Source organism: Scardinius erythrophthalmus, assembly GCF_964197995.2.
Source record: "Scardinius erythrophthalmus genome assembly, chromosome: 2".
Lineage (NCBI taxonomy): Eukaryota > Metazoa > Chordata > Actinopteri > Cypriniformes > Leuciscidae > Scardinius > Scardinius erythrophthalmus.
This window is the reverse complement of record NC_138222.1, coordinates 63281523-63304401: the sequence shown is the minus strand read 5'-3', so window position 1 is coordinate 63304401 and position 22879 is coordinate 63281523. Positions and strand designations below refer to the sequence as shown.

At 35.4% G+C, this 22879-nt stretch overlaps 1 protein-coding gene across 7 annotated transcripts; it reads left to right on the top strand.

Annotated features, from left to right (window-relative positions):
- The first annotated feature begins 15868 nt into the window (after positions 1–15868).
- Positions 15869–22668, top strand: LOC308686974 (GTPase IMAP family member 9-like). Of its 7 annotated transcripts, none has more exons than XM_081359121.1 (5): positions 15875–15976; positions 17516–17671; positions 19712–19781; positions 20272–20306; positions 20430–22668. In XM_081359121.1, the coding sequence occupies exons 3-5, from the start codon at positions 19738–19740 to the stop codon at positions 21536–21538; spliced, it is 1188 nt and encodes a 395-aa protein (XP_081215247.1). In that variant the 5' UTR covers positions 15875–15976; positions 17516–17671; positions 19712–19737; the 3' UTR covers positions 21539–22668. The 7 variants fall into 7 exon arrangements, with proteins under 7 accessions (XP_081215246.1, XP_081215247.1, XP_081215244.1 ...); XM_081359123.1 differs by having other exon boundaries at positions 15877–15976; positions 17516–17593; XM_081359122.1 differs by having other exon boundaries at positions 15919–15976; positions 17516–18020.
- The last annotated feature ends 211 nt before the right edge of the window (positions 22669–22879 follow it).

Here is a 22879-nt window from a genome sequence, read left to right as displayed (position 1 = left end):
TGTGAAAATAATAAGCATTGTTTCCATATTTATTTACATTTTTGTTCGTCTTCTGTGTCTTTGCCAGGATTGAGAGGAAGTGTTGTTTCACAGCATTTTGTTAAATAAAAATGTCTATGACATCTTTAATTATTTTCACAATCTTCTTAAACTGATCAACTACTGCTTTTATCTGAAGAATAAATTTCAGCGTTTTTGATGAGATTTCTTCTTCTTTTCTCTTGTCATCAAGAGCAAACAACCCAGCGTGGAGTGCGGCAGCGAACGCTGCTGCCATATGGACTTCTTTGGCTTTGACAGGCCCTGCAGTCTCATGCGCAGCTTTGACAGCCTTCAAATACACACAGATTTGTTTGGCAGCAATCTTTAATACGTCCTCAGCACCTCTTGCTGGTCTCTGAATGTCAAACTTATTTAATTCCTCTGTGATGTTATAAATTGTATTTACAAGCTTTCCCATTGGGTTTACTGTGTTCTGTAACTCAATGATGATCTTCTCAGTCTTCTCACGCAGGGTTTTCTGCCTGACCTTGATAGTGATGTTTGATGCTGCACTTGTTACTCCTCCAGCTACTCCAGCAACAACACCAGCACCAGTAAGAGCTAAAGAAGCACCTAATGTGAACGGGGCCAAACACACTCCTGCTATGGCTGCGATTCCTCCAGCGGCTCCAACTGATGATCCGACCAAACTGCCCATTGTAGTGTTCTTGTGCATGGACTCAAGTTCATCAGCGGCGTCATCCAGCTCCTTTATTTCATCATCGAGTGTTTGATGATTTCTGTCAAATTCTGACTTTAGTTCTTCAATGCTTCTTTTCAATTCAAGGTTTAAGTTTCCTGAAATATATCAAACGTTTTATCAGGATTGGAGTATTTCAAAAGTATTTGAATGCTTTTCAGTTTTATTGGCCTCAAAAAGATAACATATTCTGTTAACATACATTATATGACAAATTACTATAAAATAATTTGTACAAGTGTTTAACCACTAAAGGTTTTCCATGATGTAGCTTTAAAAATATTGCTGTACTTCTAATAACATAAATAAACTGATTTAATCACAAGACAAGCTTACTGTGGAAAAATGGATTCTTCTGGTTGAAATTCATCACCAGCATTACACAAGATTATGGTAATAAATAATGGGCCATATAAGTCACTTTTAAATTTGTCTATATTTTCAATTGCAATTTGTTACCCGCACCTAGCCTGGGAAAACCCAGACAAACTTCCTGCAAATTTAGATTTGCTCTGCAAGTAGTCTGGCAAAGAGCTCATTCAAGCCGATTTCTAATCCGCCCAAGTTGAGGCACCAATCAGAAACGTTGAGGCGGGCTTTACACGATGACGATCGCTCTGATTGGTTTTAGGTCTATCCAATTGTGCCCAGAGGCATTTGAGCGACGTCCGTTGGTGAAGCGCACCAACTTTTAAATGCATTATTATATTCAAATTGCTACACATGAGGACAGTCTCCATGAAAGACCCACTGGCAGATGAACGTGCTACTACATTTCTCTCCGAAACGGTAGGAAATTAAATTAGATTTGAAGGATAACTCCGGTGAAAAATGAACCTAGGGGTAATTAACACGTTTACCGAGTCGATCGTTCCCTGGGATGCGTTTTCATGATAATCGAATGTAAAGAGTTTTATCTCTAAAAACAGATTAGCTTATAACACTAGTATATGGGGCACAGTAAGTAAAAGTAAATCGCTAGTTAATACCACTAACAAGGCTCAAAATAGCCTCACACTAACACGGTAGCATAATGAGGGTCCCTACATACAAACCGAAGCATTGAGAACTTTGTAAGTGTACAGACAGTTTAATAAGAAGATACTTTATAAAGCCAGTATATTATGCGTTTACAGGCAGGAGCCTGTAGGAGCCTTTTGTTGATTTGACTCTAATAAAATATGTGTAGCGCTGTCATTTTTTGTCGGATTCCAACAAATCATGAATCATTTTGAAGAAAAAAAATTAAGCTCAGAAGAGAGAATCACGATTTTAGCACTGAATTTCATCGATCAATCGATATTATATACACATACACAGGACTAAATAAAATAATAATATGTTTTCAAATAAATTTAGTACAAACACAAATTGTCATTTTCTGAGGGTGATTTGATGTTTAAAGTTGATCAAATTCATCATGAAAAGTACTTACTGAATGAAGGAGGGTGTCCAATGCTATTATTTGAGGATCCACTGTCATCACTGTCAGCACTGGCATCAGAGAGTTGGTGATGCATCTTTAGGGTGGAAAAAATATGTACTCTTAATATGCATCTATAATTCTGTGGTAACTTGTTATTGAATTTCTGAGCATGACACATTACTGTTTTTTTCCTTGCACAGTAAAAGTGGAGCTTGAGGCTCACTCCATTCGCGAAACCATTCACACATGTACCGAATCTTCAGACCAAGTCTGCAAAACAAGCATATGGAATTATTCTTGTGCCAATAATATTGAACGTAACTTTTCAAGAAACTAATGGAAATATAAATTGAAACTGAATAAAATATCTTTGAAACTGAAAAAGAATAAATCGGAGGCAAATTTTTTTACTTCGTTTTTAATACACTGCATGTTTTGCTAACTATTTCTCATATTTCAATCGCTGATCTGAACTTACAAATGCGCTTCCAGAGTTTTCATTTGCGCTTCTGAAGTTTTCGTTTATGCTTCTGAAGTTTTCATTTACGCTTCTGGAGTTTTCGTTCGCCGTTCTGACACATTTCTCTCGTGGGGGCGGGGCTAGTGGCAGTGTGTTCTCATTGGCTACTGAGGTTTTGACTGACAGCTTATTCACCTGGAAGTGAAGACGTCAGTGTTGTGTTTACATCTTACAGTCTATGGTTTACATGTGTGGATTTAAGCGTCTGTAATCGCAGCTTTCTATTTCATTTGAGTGATATTAAGTTTATATCTGTATTTATTTGCTGCTACACTATATTGTTGAGATGATTTCTTATAGAAGGAATAGTACAGACGAATGATATCATTATCATTAGTCATCGTCGCTATCAGGATACTGGATAGCCTACTCGTGGTAAGTCTGATTTTTTAAAAATACTATACTAATACTATTTATAATACAGTACTGGCTTTTTTCAGGTGGAGAGGCATTTTAGAGCTCAGTGAGAGACCATAACATTATACAGCTGTGTTGTCTTGATTTAACTTAGCCCAATCATTAACTTACATGACTTGTTTATCTAACGTTACATTCGGTTACAGTCTTCGATTAGATCATATTTCCCCCCAGCCACCCCAAACATCATTGGGCTAGAGTACTGTACAGTATCTGTACTGTAGCCTAAAGTACAAAAAGTACTGTATCAGTCAATGACCGATGCCATAGGACCAGAGCGCAGTCAATCACTGCCTGATTCAACTTTGGCAATGTAAAGCCTTTTTTTTACCATGCCAATAAAGCTATTTAAACCTGAATTTCTCAATAGCTGATTAATTTGCAATGCAGAGTTTTTGAAAGAGGAGACCACAGACCACGTCTCATTCATATATGTGAACACTCAATTATTCTGAAGTATCGCCCTGGTCGCAATATTTATTCTGATTACTTTTGTGTGATAAAGGTGACTGATAAAGCTATTATAGCTAGTATGAGTAACACAATGCTTTTTCTGTGTCCATATTTGACTAATAACAATAATGCAAAAAATTGCACTTCAAATGAACATTTCTGAGAAAAATGTTTAATCTTTAACAGTCTTTAATAATAAATATATGTCCAAATTAAAAACTTAAAACATGCAAGTAATTATGACTGAAAACATCCAGCAACTAGGGAATACACAGCCATGGATATATGTTTATATATAGGGCAATACAGCCATCTACTGGTTACACAACAGTATTACAGATGATAAATGCTGCATGACTCCGAGGTAAATATTTAGTACTGTAAAATCTCTTAAAACATTTATATAATTTGTTTGGAATAAATATTTTTGTTACTGTAAATATTAAATATATTGTTACTGTATGTGGGAGTTCAAATCAGTTTGTATTATTAGATTATAATACATTTCCTCTCTCATTTTCCAGGGAGTGGAGCAACTTTTCCATAAACAAAATTCTGATGCTGACACAGAGGATGGAGTGATAGTACCAGAGATCCACTGTCCCTATCAGACAATAATCTTACTTTGTTCAGACACATCACCTTTGAATGACTGGGATCTTGATCTTCAGACACCTGATTTATTTCATTTTAATATTAGAAACTAGCAAATGTTTCAATTTCCTCTAGATTAAAACAAACATAGTTTACAAGTACACAAGAGGTTTCACTTTATTCTTATTAGTCTATGCTGATCTTGGATTAGCATACCAACAGCATATGAATGTTAAGGGCATAGTTCACCCAAAAATAAAATTCTCACTTATTTTACTCACCCTCATGCTGTCCCAGATGCATTTTACTTTCTTTCTACAGATAAACACGAATTAAGATTGTAAGGAAAGTAATCCATCTCTGCGAGTCCTAAAGACGCTTTAAACCACACACAGTGAGCGTGACGGTAATCCATGCGACCTCAGTGGATGAATCAATGCCTTCTGAAGTCAAACAACAGGCTAGATAAAAGAAATACTAATATTGTAAACTGTTTAAACTATTAAAAATCACTTCTGACCAACTGTCTTACGTACATGGGTTACAATCCACTTGTATTATATGGACTCACAAAGATGGATTATTTCCTTTAAAATCTTTGTCTATGTTTATGTGAAGAAGAAAGTCATATACATCTGGGATGGCATGAAGGAGAGTAAATGATGAGAGAATTCTCATGTTTTGGGTGGACTATCCTTGTACTGCTTGTGTCCAGTCACTGCTTTGCTATTGTACTGCAACAGGAACTGTTCAAAGAATCATTGCATCATTATGACCGCCGTTAGCATAGCTAGCGAAAGCGGTCATATAGGGATTGTTTTTTTTTTTGTTTTTTTTTGTCATCTACTGAATTTTTCGTCAACGATACCAGGGACACCGAAACACGGGGGAACATGAAATTTGGTGGGCATGTAGCCCCACTAGACTTTTACGGAAAAATTTTGTTTGGTCCCCGGGGGCCACTCTCCCCCCCCGCGCCCCACACACAGACAGACATGCACATACTACTACTTTTTTTAGGTATCAGCCATATACCCGATTTACCAATACCCAATGTGTTATGCTTGGGCAGTATACTAATGAGGTGGGTGGGACATGTTTCATGCCATGTTAGATCACATCCTGAGAGTCTACGCTTTCAGAAAATATATAGTTTAAATAGTTGAATCAGTTTTCTCTTCATGGTACAGACCAAAATGTATTATGTGTACACTTTCTTCACCTAAATCCATAAAATCCCATTAATTTCAATGGGACATTTACTTAAATGTTCTACTAGGTACAGTGGGAATGAGTTTAATTTTGTAGCATGAAAAAGACTTGCTTGAACACAATAAGTGTGTTTTTGAAACTCATTTTTATAATACATTATGTAGGGAAAACCACTGTTATGAATGTGACATTTTCACATTATGGATGTTAAGTGTCTAAACTAATGACTTTTGATATAAAACTTAAATAGTAATAGCAAATAATTACAAAACTCTAAATTATCCATGATCCACGGGAATACTCCAGACAGTCTTTTAAAATATACAACTTATATACATAAACACGCAATACAGCCAAATTGCTCCACGTCATTTATTTTTGTGGAAAGCCAGTGCAGGCCTGAGCGGCGGTCATATTTTGTACCGCCATGCGGTACATCTAGTTTAAAATGTATATGAATTTTTTTCATGTATTCTGTATTTGTAATTGTGCATTTTGTATAGTAATGTATATCATGAGAATACTGTGCATTACATGTATATTATGCAGTTAATGTTTTGTGGATTCTGGTCTTTCCTGTCACAACATAACTGCATCCAAGACTTTCACTTTGATACTTATATGCTTTAGTGACAATAAAGAATGTAAATTTATTGGAATTCATATTTTCAATTACATTCATTTAACTGGTTGTAGAAGTCACAACTGAAACGGTTGATGATTGTTAAAATATATTTACAATTTTAAATGTTAGAAGATAGTATTAATTAAATGAAATAACTAAATACAATTATCAGTAAAAAAATGGCAACAAGAACATTCTTTGTGTGACATATGTAATGAAATGTATCATTTGAGGTCTGTATCATCTGACATGAGGCCACGATTGTAATTTTCATATTGTTTAAATTCCTCTTATTTAAGTGATCATTAATTTTGATGGTGTAAATGTGTATCATGCTAACAATGAGTAGTGTGATGGCCATGGTTGCCAACCTTGATTACCTGAAGTGAAACTTTCTTGACGGCTGAATATATCACACATGTTTGCTAGTATTCTCTTTAAATTGTAACAGCTCAACCTAATCAGAGCCTAACAAGCAGAATAATCATCAGGAATAAACAAATATTCTCTGAAAACATTGGACACTACAATATTTTAAGTATTATATACAGTACTTTAATGTACAATTACACCTGAATAGACTGAATAGATCTCTTGTGCTCCTAAAAGCTTCTGTCGACAAAGTAGTAGCAGCAGGTAAATACAGATAAAAAAAAAAAAAAAACATAACTTAATATCACTAAAATGAAATAGAAAGCTGCGATTACAGACGCTTAAATCCACACATGTAAACACAACACTGACGTCTTCACTTCCAGGTGAAGAAGCTGTCAGTCAAAACCTCAGTAGCCAATGAGAACACACTGCCACTAGCCCCGCCCCCACGAGAGAAATGTGTCAGAACGGCGAACAAAAACTCCAGAAGCGTAAATGAAAACTTCAGAAGCATAAACGAAAACTTCAGAAGCGCAAATGAAAACTCTGGAAGCGCATTTGTAAGTTCAGATCAGCGATTGAAATATGAGAAATAGTTAGCAAAACATGCAGTGTATTAAAAACGAAGTAAAAAAATTTGCCTGCGATTTATTCTTTTTCAGTTTCAAAGATATTTTATTCAGTTTCAATTTATATTTCCATTAGTTTCTTGAAAAGCTACGTTCATTTTTATTGGCACAAGAATAATTCCATAACAATGCTGCCACAAATCACGTGAGTCGCAAGCTCGCAACTGTGTGGGCGTATCTCCGCAAAGTGGGTGTTGTAGCCTAAACTCAACTCTGAAAAAATAGTCTGCAATAGGAGTGCAAATGTAATAAGTTTCGCCCTTTCGGACCTCAGTTTTCAGAGTTTCAAAACTTTTTTTCACCTATTCGCACACCAGTTTTCAGATCACCATTTACAAGGTTTCAACCCTGGAAAACAAACTAATACAGTGGGAGAACACTGACAAATTTGAAACTCTGAAAAATTGTTTGCGCAACATCGTAAAAAAAATGTTGCAGTTCTGAAGAAGGAAATCTCAAAAACAACATAATGTTTGCAGAGATATATATATATATATATTTTTTACATTTTGCAAGCTTGCAAATCTTATTTTTCGATCTTGCAAAACTGTTTTTTGTAAGATTTTGAGTTTTCGAACACTTAGTTTCAACCTTTCAGAACTTTATTTACAGTTTTGAATCATGGCAGGATATTAATCCCATAAGTATTTTGTAAGTTAATATTCAACATTATTACATGGCTTGGCTGAATTCCAATGTAGAATGCGGTCTGTTATTTCTTGATAACAGACCGCTGCGAAGTATAACAGACCGTTGCCATGAAAAACAGACCGTTGCTATGGACGCGGAACGGACTATTTTCTTTGGCGGAAGCAATACAATCGTTTTTAAATCAATAAACTCCTTTTTAAATAAATAATTTGTGTCAAATTATTTATTTATTTTGTAGGTAGCCATGTAATAAGCGGGATAATGTATAGTGAGCCGGTTGTTATAGTGAATAACAACCCCTTCAGGCTGATTCAAGATCCCTCCGCTTCGCGTCGGGATCCCGTTCAGCCTGTTGGGGTTGTTATTCACTATAACAACCGGCTCACTATACATTATCCCTTACATATCACAGTATCACTTTGTTGGGTTACATATTCATGGTTTGTGATTTAATTTGTTGTTGGCGTTGTATTTTACAGCATTTGTTAAATTTTCTGACCATGAGAATTGCATGCTGCCGTTGATGTGCAGGAGCCATGTATGGAGACTCCATGTATGGAGGTTTAGTTTATGTTATTTATTTTTCTCTTGAGAATTATTGTTGTCAGACTTGTGCCTGTATAACTTTTATAAGATTTATTTTCTTTGGTTTGATTTTGTTTTATATAATGTATTTATTTAGTTTGATTTTGTCATTTTATTTAATTATAAAACAGCTAGTGTGTGATTTATTTTTATATTTCAGAGAAAAAAAATCATTTTATTTAAATACATTTTTTGTGTGTGTTTTCAGTCAAACTGAAACTGTTGGTTGAGTATTTAAAATTATTTTCAATGGAATAAAATGTTCAAACTCTCAAGATTTGTTTTCATTGTATTATTTATTTTTAATTTTATGCTTTGTTTTTGGGCTATTGAATGCTTGATTCTGATTGGTTGATGAACATTCTAAGGTGTGCAATTATTTTCAGGGAAACGCACAGTTAAAGTAGTTCCAGGCAGGTCTTGGCCGTATTACAGTTCCATATCACCTCAACAAATGATTTCAGTTATTTCAAAGGTCCTTGCATACAACAACAACAACAACAACAACAAAAGAACCAAAACCCACAATGACACTGACCAAGCAAATAAATATAGTAATCAATAGGATAAATAGTTTTTTGCCACAAAATTACGTTTTATTATGTATTATGTATTATATTATATTATATTATATTATATTATATTATATTATATTATATATCTCATAACTGCATTAATAACTGCATTAGTCTGCTGTCACTGGCTCAAGTCTCCATTACTAGCTCTAAAATTACATTTTGGTATTTGGTATTGGTATTATGCCTGTATAACTTTTATAAGATTTATTTTCTTTGGTTTGATTTTGTTTTATATAATGTATTTATTTAGTTTGATTTTGTCATTTTATTTAATTATAAAACAGCTAGTGTGTGATTTATTTTTATATTTCAGAGAAAAAAAATCATTTTATTTAAATAAATTTTTTGTGTGTGTTTTCAGTCAAACTGAAACTGTTGGTTGAGTATTTAAAATTATTTTCAATGGAATAAAATGTTCAAACTCTCAAGATTTGTTTTCATTGTATTATTTATTTTTAATTTTATGCTTTGTTTTTGGGCTATTGAATGCTTGATTCTGATTGGTTGATGAACATTCTAAGGTGTGCAATTATTTTCAGGGAAACGCACAGTTAAAGTAGTTCCAGGCAGGTCTTGGCCATATTACAGTTCCATATCACCTCAACAAATGATTTCAGTTATTTCAAAGGTCCTTGCATACAACAACAACAACAACAACAACAACAAAAGAACCAAAACCCACAATGACACTGACCAAGCAAATAAATATAGTAATCAATAGGATAAATAGTTTTTTGCCACAAAATTACGTTTTATTATGTATTATGTATTATATTATATTATATTATATTATATTATATTATATATCTCATAACTGCATTAATAACTGCATTAGTCTGCTGTCACTGGCTCAAGTCTCCATTACTAGCTCTAAAATTACATTTTGGTATTTGGTATTGGTATTATGCCTGTATAACTTTTATAAGATTTATTTTCTTTGGTTTGATTTTGTTTTATATAATGTATTTATTTAGTTTGATTTTGTCATTTTATTTAATTATAAAACAGCTAGTGTGTGATTTATTTTTATATTTCAGAGGAAAAAACTCATTTTATTTAAATTAATTTTTTTGTGTGTTTTCAGTCAAACTGAAACTGTTGGTTGAGTATTTAAAGTTATTTTCAATTGAATAAAATGTTCAAACTCTCGAGCTTCGTTTTCATTGTATTATTTATTTTTAATTGTATGCTTTGTTTAATGTATAATATTGTTAATCAATCTTAAATATACATTTTCAATTAAATCGTTTAAAACAAAGTCTTTATAATAACGTTGTTTTAAACTTTAAAACGTTCCAAAACACGGAAGTAGCGTAATGCCTTGCCGCGCCCACTTCCGCCCTCAGACTGTCGGGCTGGCGCTGTCGTCCTCAGACTGTTATGATGTAATGGTTCTGCGGTTCTGCAGTCAATGGCGGGGGAAACACTGTGTCATGAATGACATATAATCTTAGTTAATGTTAGCTTCGTCAAACGTTAAGGATAAAGCTAGAGGGATTCTGCCAAGTTTGTACATTTTTGTGACATGCTGAAAATTCAACTGTAAGATTTCATATATTTCTGTTGCTATGCATTATTGGTCAAAATATGTTTGTTACTTTCATTTCTTGTTATTTTGTTTATACATTTTTATATACTAAATTTTACATGAAATGTTACCAAATAAAAAATGTATTTGATGTAATAATAATGGGAAACAATAACAACAATAAATAAAAAGTACAAATGTAAATAGAACTAAAATATTCTGTCAGATATTTGAACTGCACAGGGGACTCAAATGAATCATTATGTTTGACAAAATTGCATGCAAAAAGAGGTCGACGTAAGCACAACTCTTTAGTTTGAATCAACTTTGTAATGAATCAGTTGAATAAAGAATAAATCATGTGTTGAAACTGTATATAATATTTAGAATCTCCCCCTCCTTTGAAATCAAATAACTCTGATTTCTTGTTAAATCGCTGCATAAATAGGAAGATAATTAGTATAATAGAAATGAAGTTCCAAGTGCCCAACCAATGATGGGAACATTATTCAAACATGAATATTTTAGGAAAATCAGCATCGATTTATGAAGTCAGCTTATGTGGTTCTCTCAAATTTTCAGTTGTATTGACATTCAACATTCAAGGTGATGTTGGGAAATCAGTGAATGCAAACAGAGAAAGATAACCGCAAAAGTGGAGTAAATGAGTGAGAAGTCTATTAAGAATGGCTTTGCCTCCTTTTTTTTTTCCTTGACAAAATGGCACTTAAACCTATCAATTAATCTTTACTTAGGTTTTCTAAGTAAAATAAAACATTCATGGTATGTGAATAGTACAGATTTTTACAATTAGGTTAAGACATTAAGTAAAGTTAACTTAAAAGTGTTAGTTAGAATCACTGTTGAATTGTATAGTGTAGTTTGAAACATGCAGTGGTTTTATTCACTCATGGTGACGAACTAGAAGGTCAAACCATCGGGGAATTTGTGAAGAAGAGTCCAAAAATGCAGGAGCTTGTGGATAAATGTGGAGGCCGCTGTTACGGCCTCAGCCTTATGGGTGTTGCCTGTGTGTATTTTTGTGTGTTTGTTTCATTTTCTAATTGGGGTTTCTTTCTGAGTGTAGGCTCCGCCCTTGCGCACCTGTGGCCCGTTGCTCTGATGGCTCGTGCTGAGCATATAAGTGGAGTGTGAAGGAGGGTGAGGCATGCGACGGTGAACTCCGTGCGCGTCATGATGCCTAGCCGCTGGTCACCTCAAGCTGTGTTCTTTGTATTGTGGTACTATTTTGTTTCACTTTTGTTAGTGTTTGTTATGTCTGTGTTGACTTTCGTGTAGAGTAAATGTGTTTACATGGGAAGAGAGAAAAAAATCGAGAGACGTGAGTTTGTGCAGTCATTTATTAGTCTTAATAAATGTTTTAAACTGCTCTTTGCCTTGCGTCTCCTTTTATGTTGCTGAACCCTTTCGAAACGAGCATTTTAACAACCTAGGTTCGTAACACCGCTGTCGTCTCATTGACAATAAATCCTGGAAAAACCGTTGGTGGGATTACAGGAGCATGTTATGGATAATGCAGACACAGGAGAGGAAGACGGCAGGTGAATAGTGACTTTATTAAACAATGGTGCAGTGATGAGGTGAGCAGGTAAAGGAGAGTCCAAATGAAGATCTGGATGGAGAATCAGAGGAAAGGAAGACGCTGGAGACAGTGAGATCACTGAAGGACAAAGGGGAATAGTCCATACACAACAAACGAGGTCTGATGAAGAGCTGTAGTGGAGAGGATGGTGCCAAAGTGCAAATGTGACAGAGCAACAGAGTTCAGGTGAAAAATCAGCTGGAAACCATCGACAAGATGGTGAGAGAGAACGGCTGCTTCAAAGTGTTGAGGAGGAAATTCAAGAGGAGATTGACAACATAAAGGAGGATAACTTGTCTCCAGGAGAAAACTGAGAAAGAGTAAAGGATTGCAGTGGTGACCACAGAAACTAGTGCTGTCCTGGGAATGGCCGTTCCAGTGGCATCACTTGTGGCTTTAATGAGAGCTGTAAAACATATATCAGCAGATGCTTTTGACACTGAAGAATGTGAAAGGGGTTGTTGAAACAGCAGAACAGCTTCCTTCTAACTTACTTCTTACATCTAAGTTTCAAAAGTGTTTTCATTAGTAATGCATGACAATTAACAGGACATATAATGAATACACAAGAAACTGATACACACAAGAAGAAATGCACCGCAATTGCAATATTCACTGAAAGTCTTGTTATATCTCATAATGGAAATATCACTCGTTATATTTTAAACTATAGTAAGGAGGAAATTATAATATAATTAAATATTAAAAATTAACTAAATTATACACAGAAAGCAACATGAAAAACTATAATAATTACAATTATAATTATAATAATTATAATTACTGAATCCGTCTCAGCACAGACTCAACTGTACAAAAGCTCCCATTATAATGAATGAAGCTCTGCATATAGTGTCTCTAAACCTCAGTGATCATTTTCATATTTCTATTTTTACTTAACCCTCCTATTACCTTTGGGGTCAATTTGACCCCATTCAGTGTTTAACGTCTCAAAATACATACTTTAAAAAAATTTTTTTGCTTCAAATTTAAAGACTTTTCCTAATTTAATGGGGACAACTGGGTAAACATAAAATTAACATGATGATAGGTTTTCAATGTTCTGTACGTACTTTTGTAGCATCGGTGTTCTTTGGGGTCAATTTGACCCCAGGCTCATTTTGCTGTATAAAACATATAAGAAATATAAATTTTTTTGTTGTTCACACATTGGTGATTAGGCACAAATCCCACATTTATTCTGAATGATATTGAGGTCATTATAAGTTGAGATTTTATGATCTTCAAAAACCTATCCTCTGCTTTAGGCCCCTAACCTGACATTACCATATAAGCCTACCTGAAGTATTGCGAGAACCACTGATAGTTCACACGATATAGTGGAGGGGGGAATCATAATTCTCACAAGAAATTAGATATTTCCAGTGCCAATTATATATTTCCAGGGAAGGGAAGACATAATTCTTGCAAGAACTTTGATATTTTGTTCCGTGGGGAGGGGAAAACATAATATAGGGGAGGAGCAAATATATGAAAGCTTCCACAGAAGCCTTATAAACCACTTCTCTTTGTGCTTTGTGAGCTCTCTCTTTATGCTCTTTCTCAATTGAAAATTACCTCTTAGCAAAGTTTTTTGGGGGTTTTTTTGGGTTCTATACGGACCTGTTCGCCAGCAAGACACCAGTCGACCCGCTCGAAATGCAGGACGACGCCATACCAGCCATCCCGTCAGTGTTGACCAGTGAGGTCAGGCATGCGATCCAGAACATCCAGAAAGACCGGCGCCAGGGCTGGACGAAATCGAGGCCGAGCTGCTCAAAGAGGGTGGACCGATGCTGTGGGCAGCATTGGCCAGCCGTTTCAGCCGCTACATGGCGCAGAGAAGAACACCAGATCAATGGAAGACGGCCAAGACAGTGCTGTTGTACAAGAAGGGTGACCGCGAACAGCTGAGGAATTATCGGCCAATCTGGCTCCTGCCGACCGTGTACAAGGTCTTCACCAAGGTGCTGTACAACCGACTAGCCAGGCAGTTGGACGAACAACAGCCACCCGAACAGGCCGGCTTCCGGTCTGGCTACAGCACAATGGACCACATCCACGTGCTGAACCAACTGCTCGAACGCTGCCGGAAGTACAAGATGCCCTTGGTACTGGCCTTCATAGACTACGAGAAAGCCTTCGACAGCATAGAGATCAATGCCGTACTGCTCGCCCTACAACAACTGGGCATCTCCTACGAGTACGTGGACCTTTTGCAGGAGCTGAACAGCGGATGCGCCACCAACATCACCCTGTTCGACCGGACACTTCCCACTTGAATGACAGGGTACAGCTGTACAGCTGTAGCCAAATTTGAAATTTTTGCTGCTTCAGTTGTTATGATGTTGATTCACATTTTTCTAGATTATTGTGCAGAGTGATCAGTGGCATTTTACATAATTTCAAAAAGCTTTATCACAAAACCCCAAATTTCACTGTTTTTGTCCTTGGCACCAAATTACCAGCTAACATCATTTTACTAATCATATCATCAGCACATGATTGCTATAAGGAAGGAAGAAGTGCTTCCAATCATTGTGTTCTTCTGTTAGCAATGGTTTCCTCCAAAGAAAGATGGAGGATCATCTTTGCATCAAAATGGCCTCCATTTACCAGATCATCAAGAGCTTCAAGAATAGAGGTTCGGCTGCAGTGAAGAAGGCTTTAGGATGTCCCAGAGTGTCTAGCAAGTACCAGGAACTTCTCCTCCTGAGGAATCAGCTAGGGAATCATGTCACCACCAGTGCAGAACTGCTCAATATTGGCAGCAGGTGGGTGTGAGAGCATCTGCACACACAGCGAGGCCAAGACTTTTGAACAACGACCTGGTGTCAAGAAGGGCAGCAAAGAAGCCACTTCTCACCAATAAAAACATCAAATATTGGCTGAAATTCTGCAGGAAGTACAAAAATTGGGCAGCAGAAGACTGGTGCAAAGTTAATGTGTCTGATTAGAACATCTGGAAAATCGATTGTCTAGAGAAGAAAAGGTGAACGCTACCATGAGTCCTGTGTCGTGCCAACAGTGAGGCATCCTGAGACTATCAATGGGAGTGTCATATTGACCCCAAACCTATCCTTGATAAAATATATTGTATAATATAATAAATAAATAGCTATTAAAACACCAAAAATATATATAATTTTTGAATTTTAGATAAATCAGTGACATTTTATAGTGATTTGCTAATTTGTCCATAGTCGTGCAATAGGTATTCTGGATGTATAAGGGGTGGGGGTGGGGGTGGGGGGTTGGTGGTGTTTTGTTTAAAGGGCTATTTAAGTAGTCAACAAAGAAACATAAAGTACCTGACTTAAACCTTTGGGGAAAAAATCAAATTGTGGGGGTTTAAATTCGTGGGGTCAAATTGACCCCAGTGGGTAAAAGATGTTGGTAGATTTGAGGGTAACAGGAGGGTTAAATAGAGTGTTTTACTGCTGATGAAATACATTGTAAATCAATAAATTGACTTATTTGTATAACAAAGTCTACCTTCTGGGACATTGATTTATAACGCTGGCCAAGAACACACCACAGAAGTCTTCTGTCTGACTGTAAGTATTTTAAAGTGCTTTAATTTAGGTCAGATTCGACTATTACCTAACCTGAGAATAATAAAAATGAGGTAAAGGTGTCAAATTACACACCGTAAAACAGTATTTGTCCATTCAAGAGCAAGAAGACACGAAAGAGAACTAAAAAAACATATATAAAATAATTATAAGGGTATAATGATTTAGGGGCTCCGTAGTTTTGTGATCAGATGAGCAAGTTTAAGAACCGGAGAGAAATGTTTTTAACCTTGTGAAATAATGTCATGGCATCATAGATAAGAAGTTTCAGGTTGCTTTTGGGTAAGATATGGAACTACAAATCAAAAGTGAAAGCAAAAAATAAATGTGTGTGCAAGTCTTTCCACTAGTCTCCACCCTCACAATGACAGAAGGGTATATAATGGACATGAGCCTGTGTGTCACTATAAAATATCTATAAATATCACTGGAAGAACTTCTACAAGTGAGGAAACTCTTGAAGGTGAGCAAGATATTCTGATATTTTTTAGACATAATACAAATTGTGTCATAATATTAAAGCACATATTGGATTTAGTGTTTCAGTGTTAGTAGTGAGTGTTGCTGCAGCTGGGCTAATCCAAATTAAAATGAACCCAAAATTAACTCATTACAGTTCATTAAGTGTTTAAACAAGCAAGACATTTGTTTAATTTCAAGATCTGAGGTGAATTATCCATTGTTGCTTTTACAGAGCAAGCTGGAGCACTAAATTATATTCAAAGTCGCTTTTAACACGCTTTTAACATTTTTAACAGTATCAGAGTCCACTCTTCAAACATAAGAGTAATGCAACAATTCCAAAACATTACAATACAATCCGGCAGTGGTACTACTGTACAACATAAGTAAATGTTTAGTAACACTTTATAATAACTGCATGCTATTAATCATTAGTTAAGCATTAGTAAACAGTTAATTCATCATTTATAAAGCATTAATAGGCATTAAGCAGCTTATAAATACAGCTATAAATGCTTTATCCTTGATTTATAAGCATATCTATAATGTGTTTAATAATTGTATTTTCATACTTTATTAATGATCAATTTATCATTTTTAAATGAAGTATAGAATTATTTACAAACCAGTTACATTATTTACCATTATTTACAAAGCAGATATTTAGGAGTTGTCAGTAGTTCATAAGATAATTTAAGTGTAAGTAAATGTAGTAAATGCAGGTAGTTATAAAGCATTTAGTAGTGGTCAGTTCACTATGTTTGTTATCTAAAGTTATCTATGTTATCTAAAGTGAGGACTATTAATGCTTTGTAAAGCATTAATAAATGAGATTTAAAGGCTCAGTTTTCTTCTAAACAGAAAAAAGAAAGAAACAACACACAGCGATGGCATAACTAGTCCTCACTTTAGATGAGCTCAGAAAATAGTTAACTGACCACTACTAAATGCTTTATAACCCTGAATTACAGTAGAAATACATGTTAATAAAGCATTTATTAAAACAATAAGTAACTATTACTATATGTCTGAATTATAAGTGTATACATTGAAATAGTTTAATCATTCGCTTACACTTTATCTTATGAATCACTGACAACACCTAAACAACTGCTTTGTAAATAATGCTATACTTTATTTAGAAATGATAAACTGATCATTAATAAAGTATGAAAATACAATATTAAACACATTATAAGTATGCTTATAAATCAAGAATAAAGCATTTATAACTGTATTTATAAACTGATTATTAATGTCTATTAATGCTTTACAAATGATGAACTGTTTACTAATGCTTAACTAATGATTAATATCATGCAGTTATTATAAAGTGTTATCAAATGTTTTATATTACCCACTTAATAACACTCAAATAGCGATCAGCTCCTGCACACCACCACCAACTTCACGAGGGCTGAAATCCACAACATTATGTTGCACACTGTGTAAATAATAACATCAAATAATAATCACAAGAAAAGCACAAGACATTTAAAATAAATTAAGTGCATAACATTTCTTATCTCTCAATGAACAGGCCGACACCACATGGTGTGACGTCATATCAGCACAGACATTACACACAAGATGACTTTTTTTTTGCTCTGCCCAAATGGTGAGAGCGTGCGAGCATCGTATCGTACTCAACACACACAGGACCAACAGATCTATAAATGAACATGCATCCCAGGACGTGAATTATTTACTGTCTTGTGTAGTGTCTTTTTATTATTTATTATTACAGGGACAGTGCATATTAATAAACATTGCTGTCAATATGCCAGAATTAGCCAGAAGGCTCTTCTTCATCTGCAGTCCCTATAGACAGAGGGTAAAAGTCACTCTAAAAGAGAATCACATGTTTACATAACAATATAAAAATTACAATACATTTAGTAAGAAATAGTATTTTGTTAAAATGTACAATCGAAACACAGCAAACATCAATCAAACAAACATCAGACAAAAACATGACACACACACACACACACACACACTCACACACAAGAAGCCAGCAGTGGGCAGAGAGAGCAGGTCTAGAAGTAAGTTAATGTTAACAGCTCTGATAATCAATGAGCTTTAACTGGATCCTAAATGATTGTTGTTTTTAATCATCAACGAACACCACTAACCACTCGGTGAGTTGCACAGTTTTGAAAACGAACGTTAAGGATTGTTTTAAGGACATGTTTGTGCATGCCCGTAGCCAGCCACTCTGAGTCAGTCAAAGGCGATTCTAGAAGAGTCAAAAAGTCGAGACAGGAAAAAATTGAAGACCGGAGTATTTTAGTAGGGATACGGCTCTTCCGGTTAGCTTTTTACAATGGCGGAGTCCGATATATGCCGCTGGACCAAATCTCTCCGCAACCTGCCTGAAGTCACATATGACGATGTGGTCCGGATGGTAAATGAAAACTCTCAAGTGGAAAAGCGTGAAAGCCGAGGAATGGCTGTCTACGTCCTGACGCAGAGCAACCCGGTACACTACAACAACAGCTGCGCGTGTTCGCCAGTAAGGTAAACGTTTCTATGGTAACAGCGAGTTGGACCAATCAGCAGACGTTGCTGCTACGCTTAGGATTGTGGGTAGTGTAGTTTTTCTTCATAAGATCGCGAATAAAACATGTTTTTCTTAAAACAAGGTTGATTTCATACAAACTTATAGCTTCTACAGGAGCAAAAACCTTCGTTTCTCAACCTCGTAGCTCGTGGTCAGTCTACCTAGGATGGTTTAGACATTATAGCCGATAATCTAAATCCTTATGGAGAAATATTGTTGACCGGAAGTTCTGAATCCCTACTCCGCGTTCCGGAAGCAGGAAGTGTGACATAGGCATATTGTCAACATTTATGTGTCCACCACTCTACTTCATCCAAAACAAACCAGAAAAGAGACTCAAAGTGCTAAATACCGGACTTATCCTTTAAATAAAGGTGACTGTGAGAACTTAATTGAACATACTCTCATACAGAACTGTCTATAGTAATCACACTTTTATTGTTGTTCAAATTTAATTTTAAACAATTTTATTGCTGTTTTAACAAATTTTACATAAAAGCACCAAAGTCATGCATTAATGCAGAGAGCTAGCCTAGAAATCCAGACCCAAATGTGAAAGATTAAGTGTCTGGCATTGAGTAATGAAAATCGGCCAATTCGAGGGGCGGCACCAAGCACGTGTTTGCAAATCTCACTGCACGCAATTGGATAACACTACGACCAATCACTGTCGTGATTGGGCTGTCACTAGCGCGTTGTCATCTGTTTAGCTCGCCTCTGGCCCGCCTATATCAGATACACCGATGTGATTGGTGCAGCTCGGATACAAGGGCATAATGAGCATCATTACTCAATGCCAGAGTAAACTCGCTGAGCAAATTAAAACTGTGCTCTCGTGAGAACTCTGGATTTCCAGCAGAGAGCTGCGAAAGATGTGCAAAAAATGCATAAAAGTGCATAAATCACAAATATATCACATGCAATGGATTGTCATATAATGGCTCACACAACCTACTTGGCTACAACCTTTGGCTTTGGACCTACCTATTTGCATTACAATTGTGTACAAAAAAAACAACAACCTGATTTGGACCTGGGGCTGTATAAATATTTTTTGTCTGTATGTGTGTATGAGAGAGAAACTCTGGCCTCCTTTTGTGGCTTCTTTTATTTTCTATAAAATGTCAATAGAGCAAAGATAAATAAATGTATATGTGTGTGTGTGTGACACAGACGGCCAGGACTGGGACTATTGAAGTATGGGCAACAGCAACAGAAAAGGTCCAGACAAATCTACTGAGAGGTAAGAGGTTCCTCCTTTTGAGAATTGCATTAATACTTGCAGTGACATTAAAGTATTTATTTATTTATTTATTTATTTATTTATTTATTTATTTATTTATGTTTTTAAATCTTACTATCCAATGCATTTTACTGCATTCTAAAACATTAAAGGCCTATTGTATACTTTTGACTCCACTACTTATTATAAACACACATAATTCCTCAGGATAAAAATCAAACTTGTCAAAACTAAACTGAACAAAGATAATTTAGACTCCAGTTTCAAAAGACTCATAATTCAGTTCATGTTTATTTTGAGCCCCATAAGCAGCATGCTGAATTTGTGTTTGCAACCTGAATGAAATATAATATAGTATAAAATAATGTTTATAATTTTGAGATTTTTATGCTTTCTAGGATATTTGACTTGATTTTAAGCAATTTAGAAAAACAACAATAATGTAACAATAATGTTAATAGTGTCCTGAATATTATTTCTGACATTGCAGATATTCAGCTCAGCAATGTACATGCACAATGAAAGGTAAGAACAGTGTTAATAAAATAATGATACAATCAAATCTGTTTAATATGTATTAACATGCTATAGGTTTTTTTAACAGTATCCAAAACACGTTTTACTTAACAGAGTGTCTTTTTCAAATAGCGTCTAAACCTGCAAGAAAAATAGTTCTTCTTGGAAAAACAGGAGATGGCAAAAGCAGCAGTGGAAATACAATTCTCACTGAACAAATATTCACAACTGAATCTTCACCTGAATCTTTAACAGCTGAATGTAAATCAGGAGTTGCGACGGTTGGTGGAAGAACAGTCAGAGTTATTGACACACCTGGAATCTTTGACACACATCTTAGTGAGAAAGTCGTCAATTATGAGATTATTAAATCCTTTACTGAATGTGCTCCTGCTGTTGATGCCTTTGTCATCGTTCTAAAAGTTGGAAAGTACACAAGACAGGAAGTAGAGATTCTGGATAAAATATCTGAATATTGTGGAGAGGCTATCTTTAAACATGCAGTGGTTTTATTCACTCATGGTGAAGATCTAGAAGGTCAAACCATTGAGGCATTTGTGAAGAAGAGTTCAAAACTGCAGGAGCTTGTGGATAAATGTGGAGGCCGCTGTCACGTCATTGACAATAAACACTGGAATGACTGTCGATTAGGCTACAGGAACAACAGGGTTCATGTGAAAAATATGCTGGAGACCATCGACAAGATGGTGCAAAAGAAAGGCTGCTTCACCAGTGAGCTGCTGTCAAGAGTAGAGGAAGACATTCAAGACGAGATGAATGGTATGGACACTATTCTTTTGACTCCAGAAAAGAAGCGAGAGGCAGCGAAGAAGATTGTTCATAATAAATATCTCATTAGGCTTGCTGGAGTGGCTACAGGGACTCTGGTTGGTGCTTTACTGGGCATCTGTGTCGCAGTGGGATCTGTTGTGGCTTTACTGAAAGCGGCTAAAGCAATAAACACAACTGTTAAAGCTGTAAGCACATTAGCAGGAGGAGCAACAGGAGCAGTAGTGGCGGAGGCAGGAGTTGCTGTAGGAATCGCTGCAGGCGTCATATTCGGAACTGCAGCTCTTGCAGGAGCGATCGGAGGAGGAATAACTGGATACAAAGCAGCAGGAGAAGCTGATTCTGTGCGTGACGCCATGAAGATGGCAGCCGAAGCTAACTGTGAGAATGCAAAAGAGGTTGTTAGAAAGGCAGAACAAATTCCTTCTAAAGTTTATAAGAAACTTCAATAGAATTATTTATTATGAATGGCATACAACAAACTGCTGTTGTAAATTCAACATCTCCATTTATATTTTATAGAACATTCTACATGCATTGTGTACTCCGACTGAAATAATTTCCCTGCGAAAATTTGAGCAGTTATTTCTTTGCTTTTTTGAAGTTTTCCTGTTTTAAAATGTTTAAAATTCCAATGTTCAACCACTGCAAAAACACAATGTTTGACACAGCATTACTAAACATACACTCTTAAAATCTTTCAGTGATTTGGACATATATCAAACTAAATGACTAAAAATCCAACAGTTAATTTTACCTAAAATGTACACGTGTTATTCATTCTCATATCCATTTTCATGAACATTTTGCATCGCACAAACAAATTGTATGTTTAAGATATGCTTAATGTTTCTGTTACATTTCAATTAACATATTCAAGGACAATTTTCTTTTTTTTATATTGATCAGTTTTAATATACTCAGTATATCCTCAATATTCTTCATCTTAAACAACAATGACATTTCAACACAAGTTGGACACAATTAATAATACAAACAGGGAAATCTGTTTTCCCAGAATTCCTTGACAGAGATTGTATAAGGAGAGTAAAGGAGAATTATTTTGTGTATTTTTGCACAGGGTTATTATCTGTTATTGTGTTAATGTGGGATCTGTTATTGATTAAGCTGCATGCTTCATTTGAAAAGCAATAGTGCAGTGATAGTTACACATGTATGCGTGCATTTTTAGTGGATTACTCCTATTGTTTTTTTAATTGATTTCTTCAAATTATTTGAGTTAATTGAGTTTAATTGATTTCTTCAAATTAAAAGTTGTGTACTCATTTTTAGTGGTCATGGTACTAAATGTAGTTATTCAGATTTACTTAAAATTTTACTTACAATTGCTAAATTCATAAGGTATAAGGTAACATAAGGTTTAAGGTTTATATGATCTTGCTAACCTTTCTGAGCCTGTTTGGGTTAAATTGATTTTGCGTGTGCCTGTAATTACTAGTGACTGTTTCATTTAGTTCATGTCCCAAACACATTTGTAATCTCTGTCTCTCTCTCTTTTTTTTTTTTTTTTTGCATTGTGGATACATAATTTGTCTTCAATAAACTCTTTGTTTTGACTGTCTCTCTGTCTCCTTTGTGGTCATTATGATCTCTACTGGACCAAACTGTTCATCTCCAAAATCCTCTAAAAGGTCAATAGAATAAAAATATTCATAAAATGTCCACTTCCAATATTCTAATAACATTAAAATTTTTCTGAAATTAAACAAAGCAATAGACACAACTCTATTGCACAACTCTATAAACGTCAGCAGTTTACATGAGGACATCTT

What these genes read in the sequence shown, in the direction of transcription:
- LOC308686974 (XM_081359118.1), top strand. Translation starts at nt 19,738, where the DNA reads ATGGGCAACAGCAACAGAAAAGGTCCAGACAAATCTACTGAGAG. An exon ending in CCAGACAAATCTACTGAGAG is followed by an intron (nt 19,782 to 20,271) that starts GTAAGAGGTTCC and finishes CTGACATTGCAG; the next exon opens with ATATTCAGCTCAGCAATGTA. An exon ending in ATGTACATGCACAATGAAAG is followed by an intron (nt 20,307 to 20,411) that starts GTAAGAACAGTG and finishes TTTACTTAACAG; the next exon opens with AGTGTCTTTTTCAAATAGCG.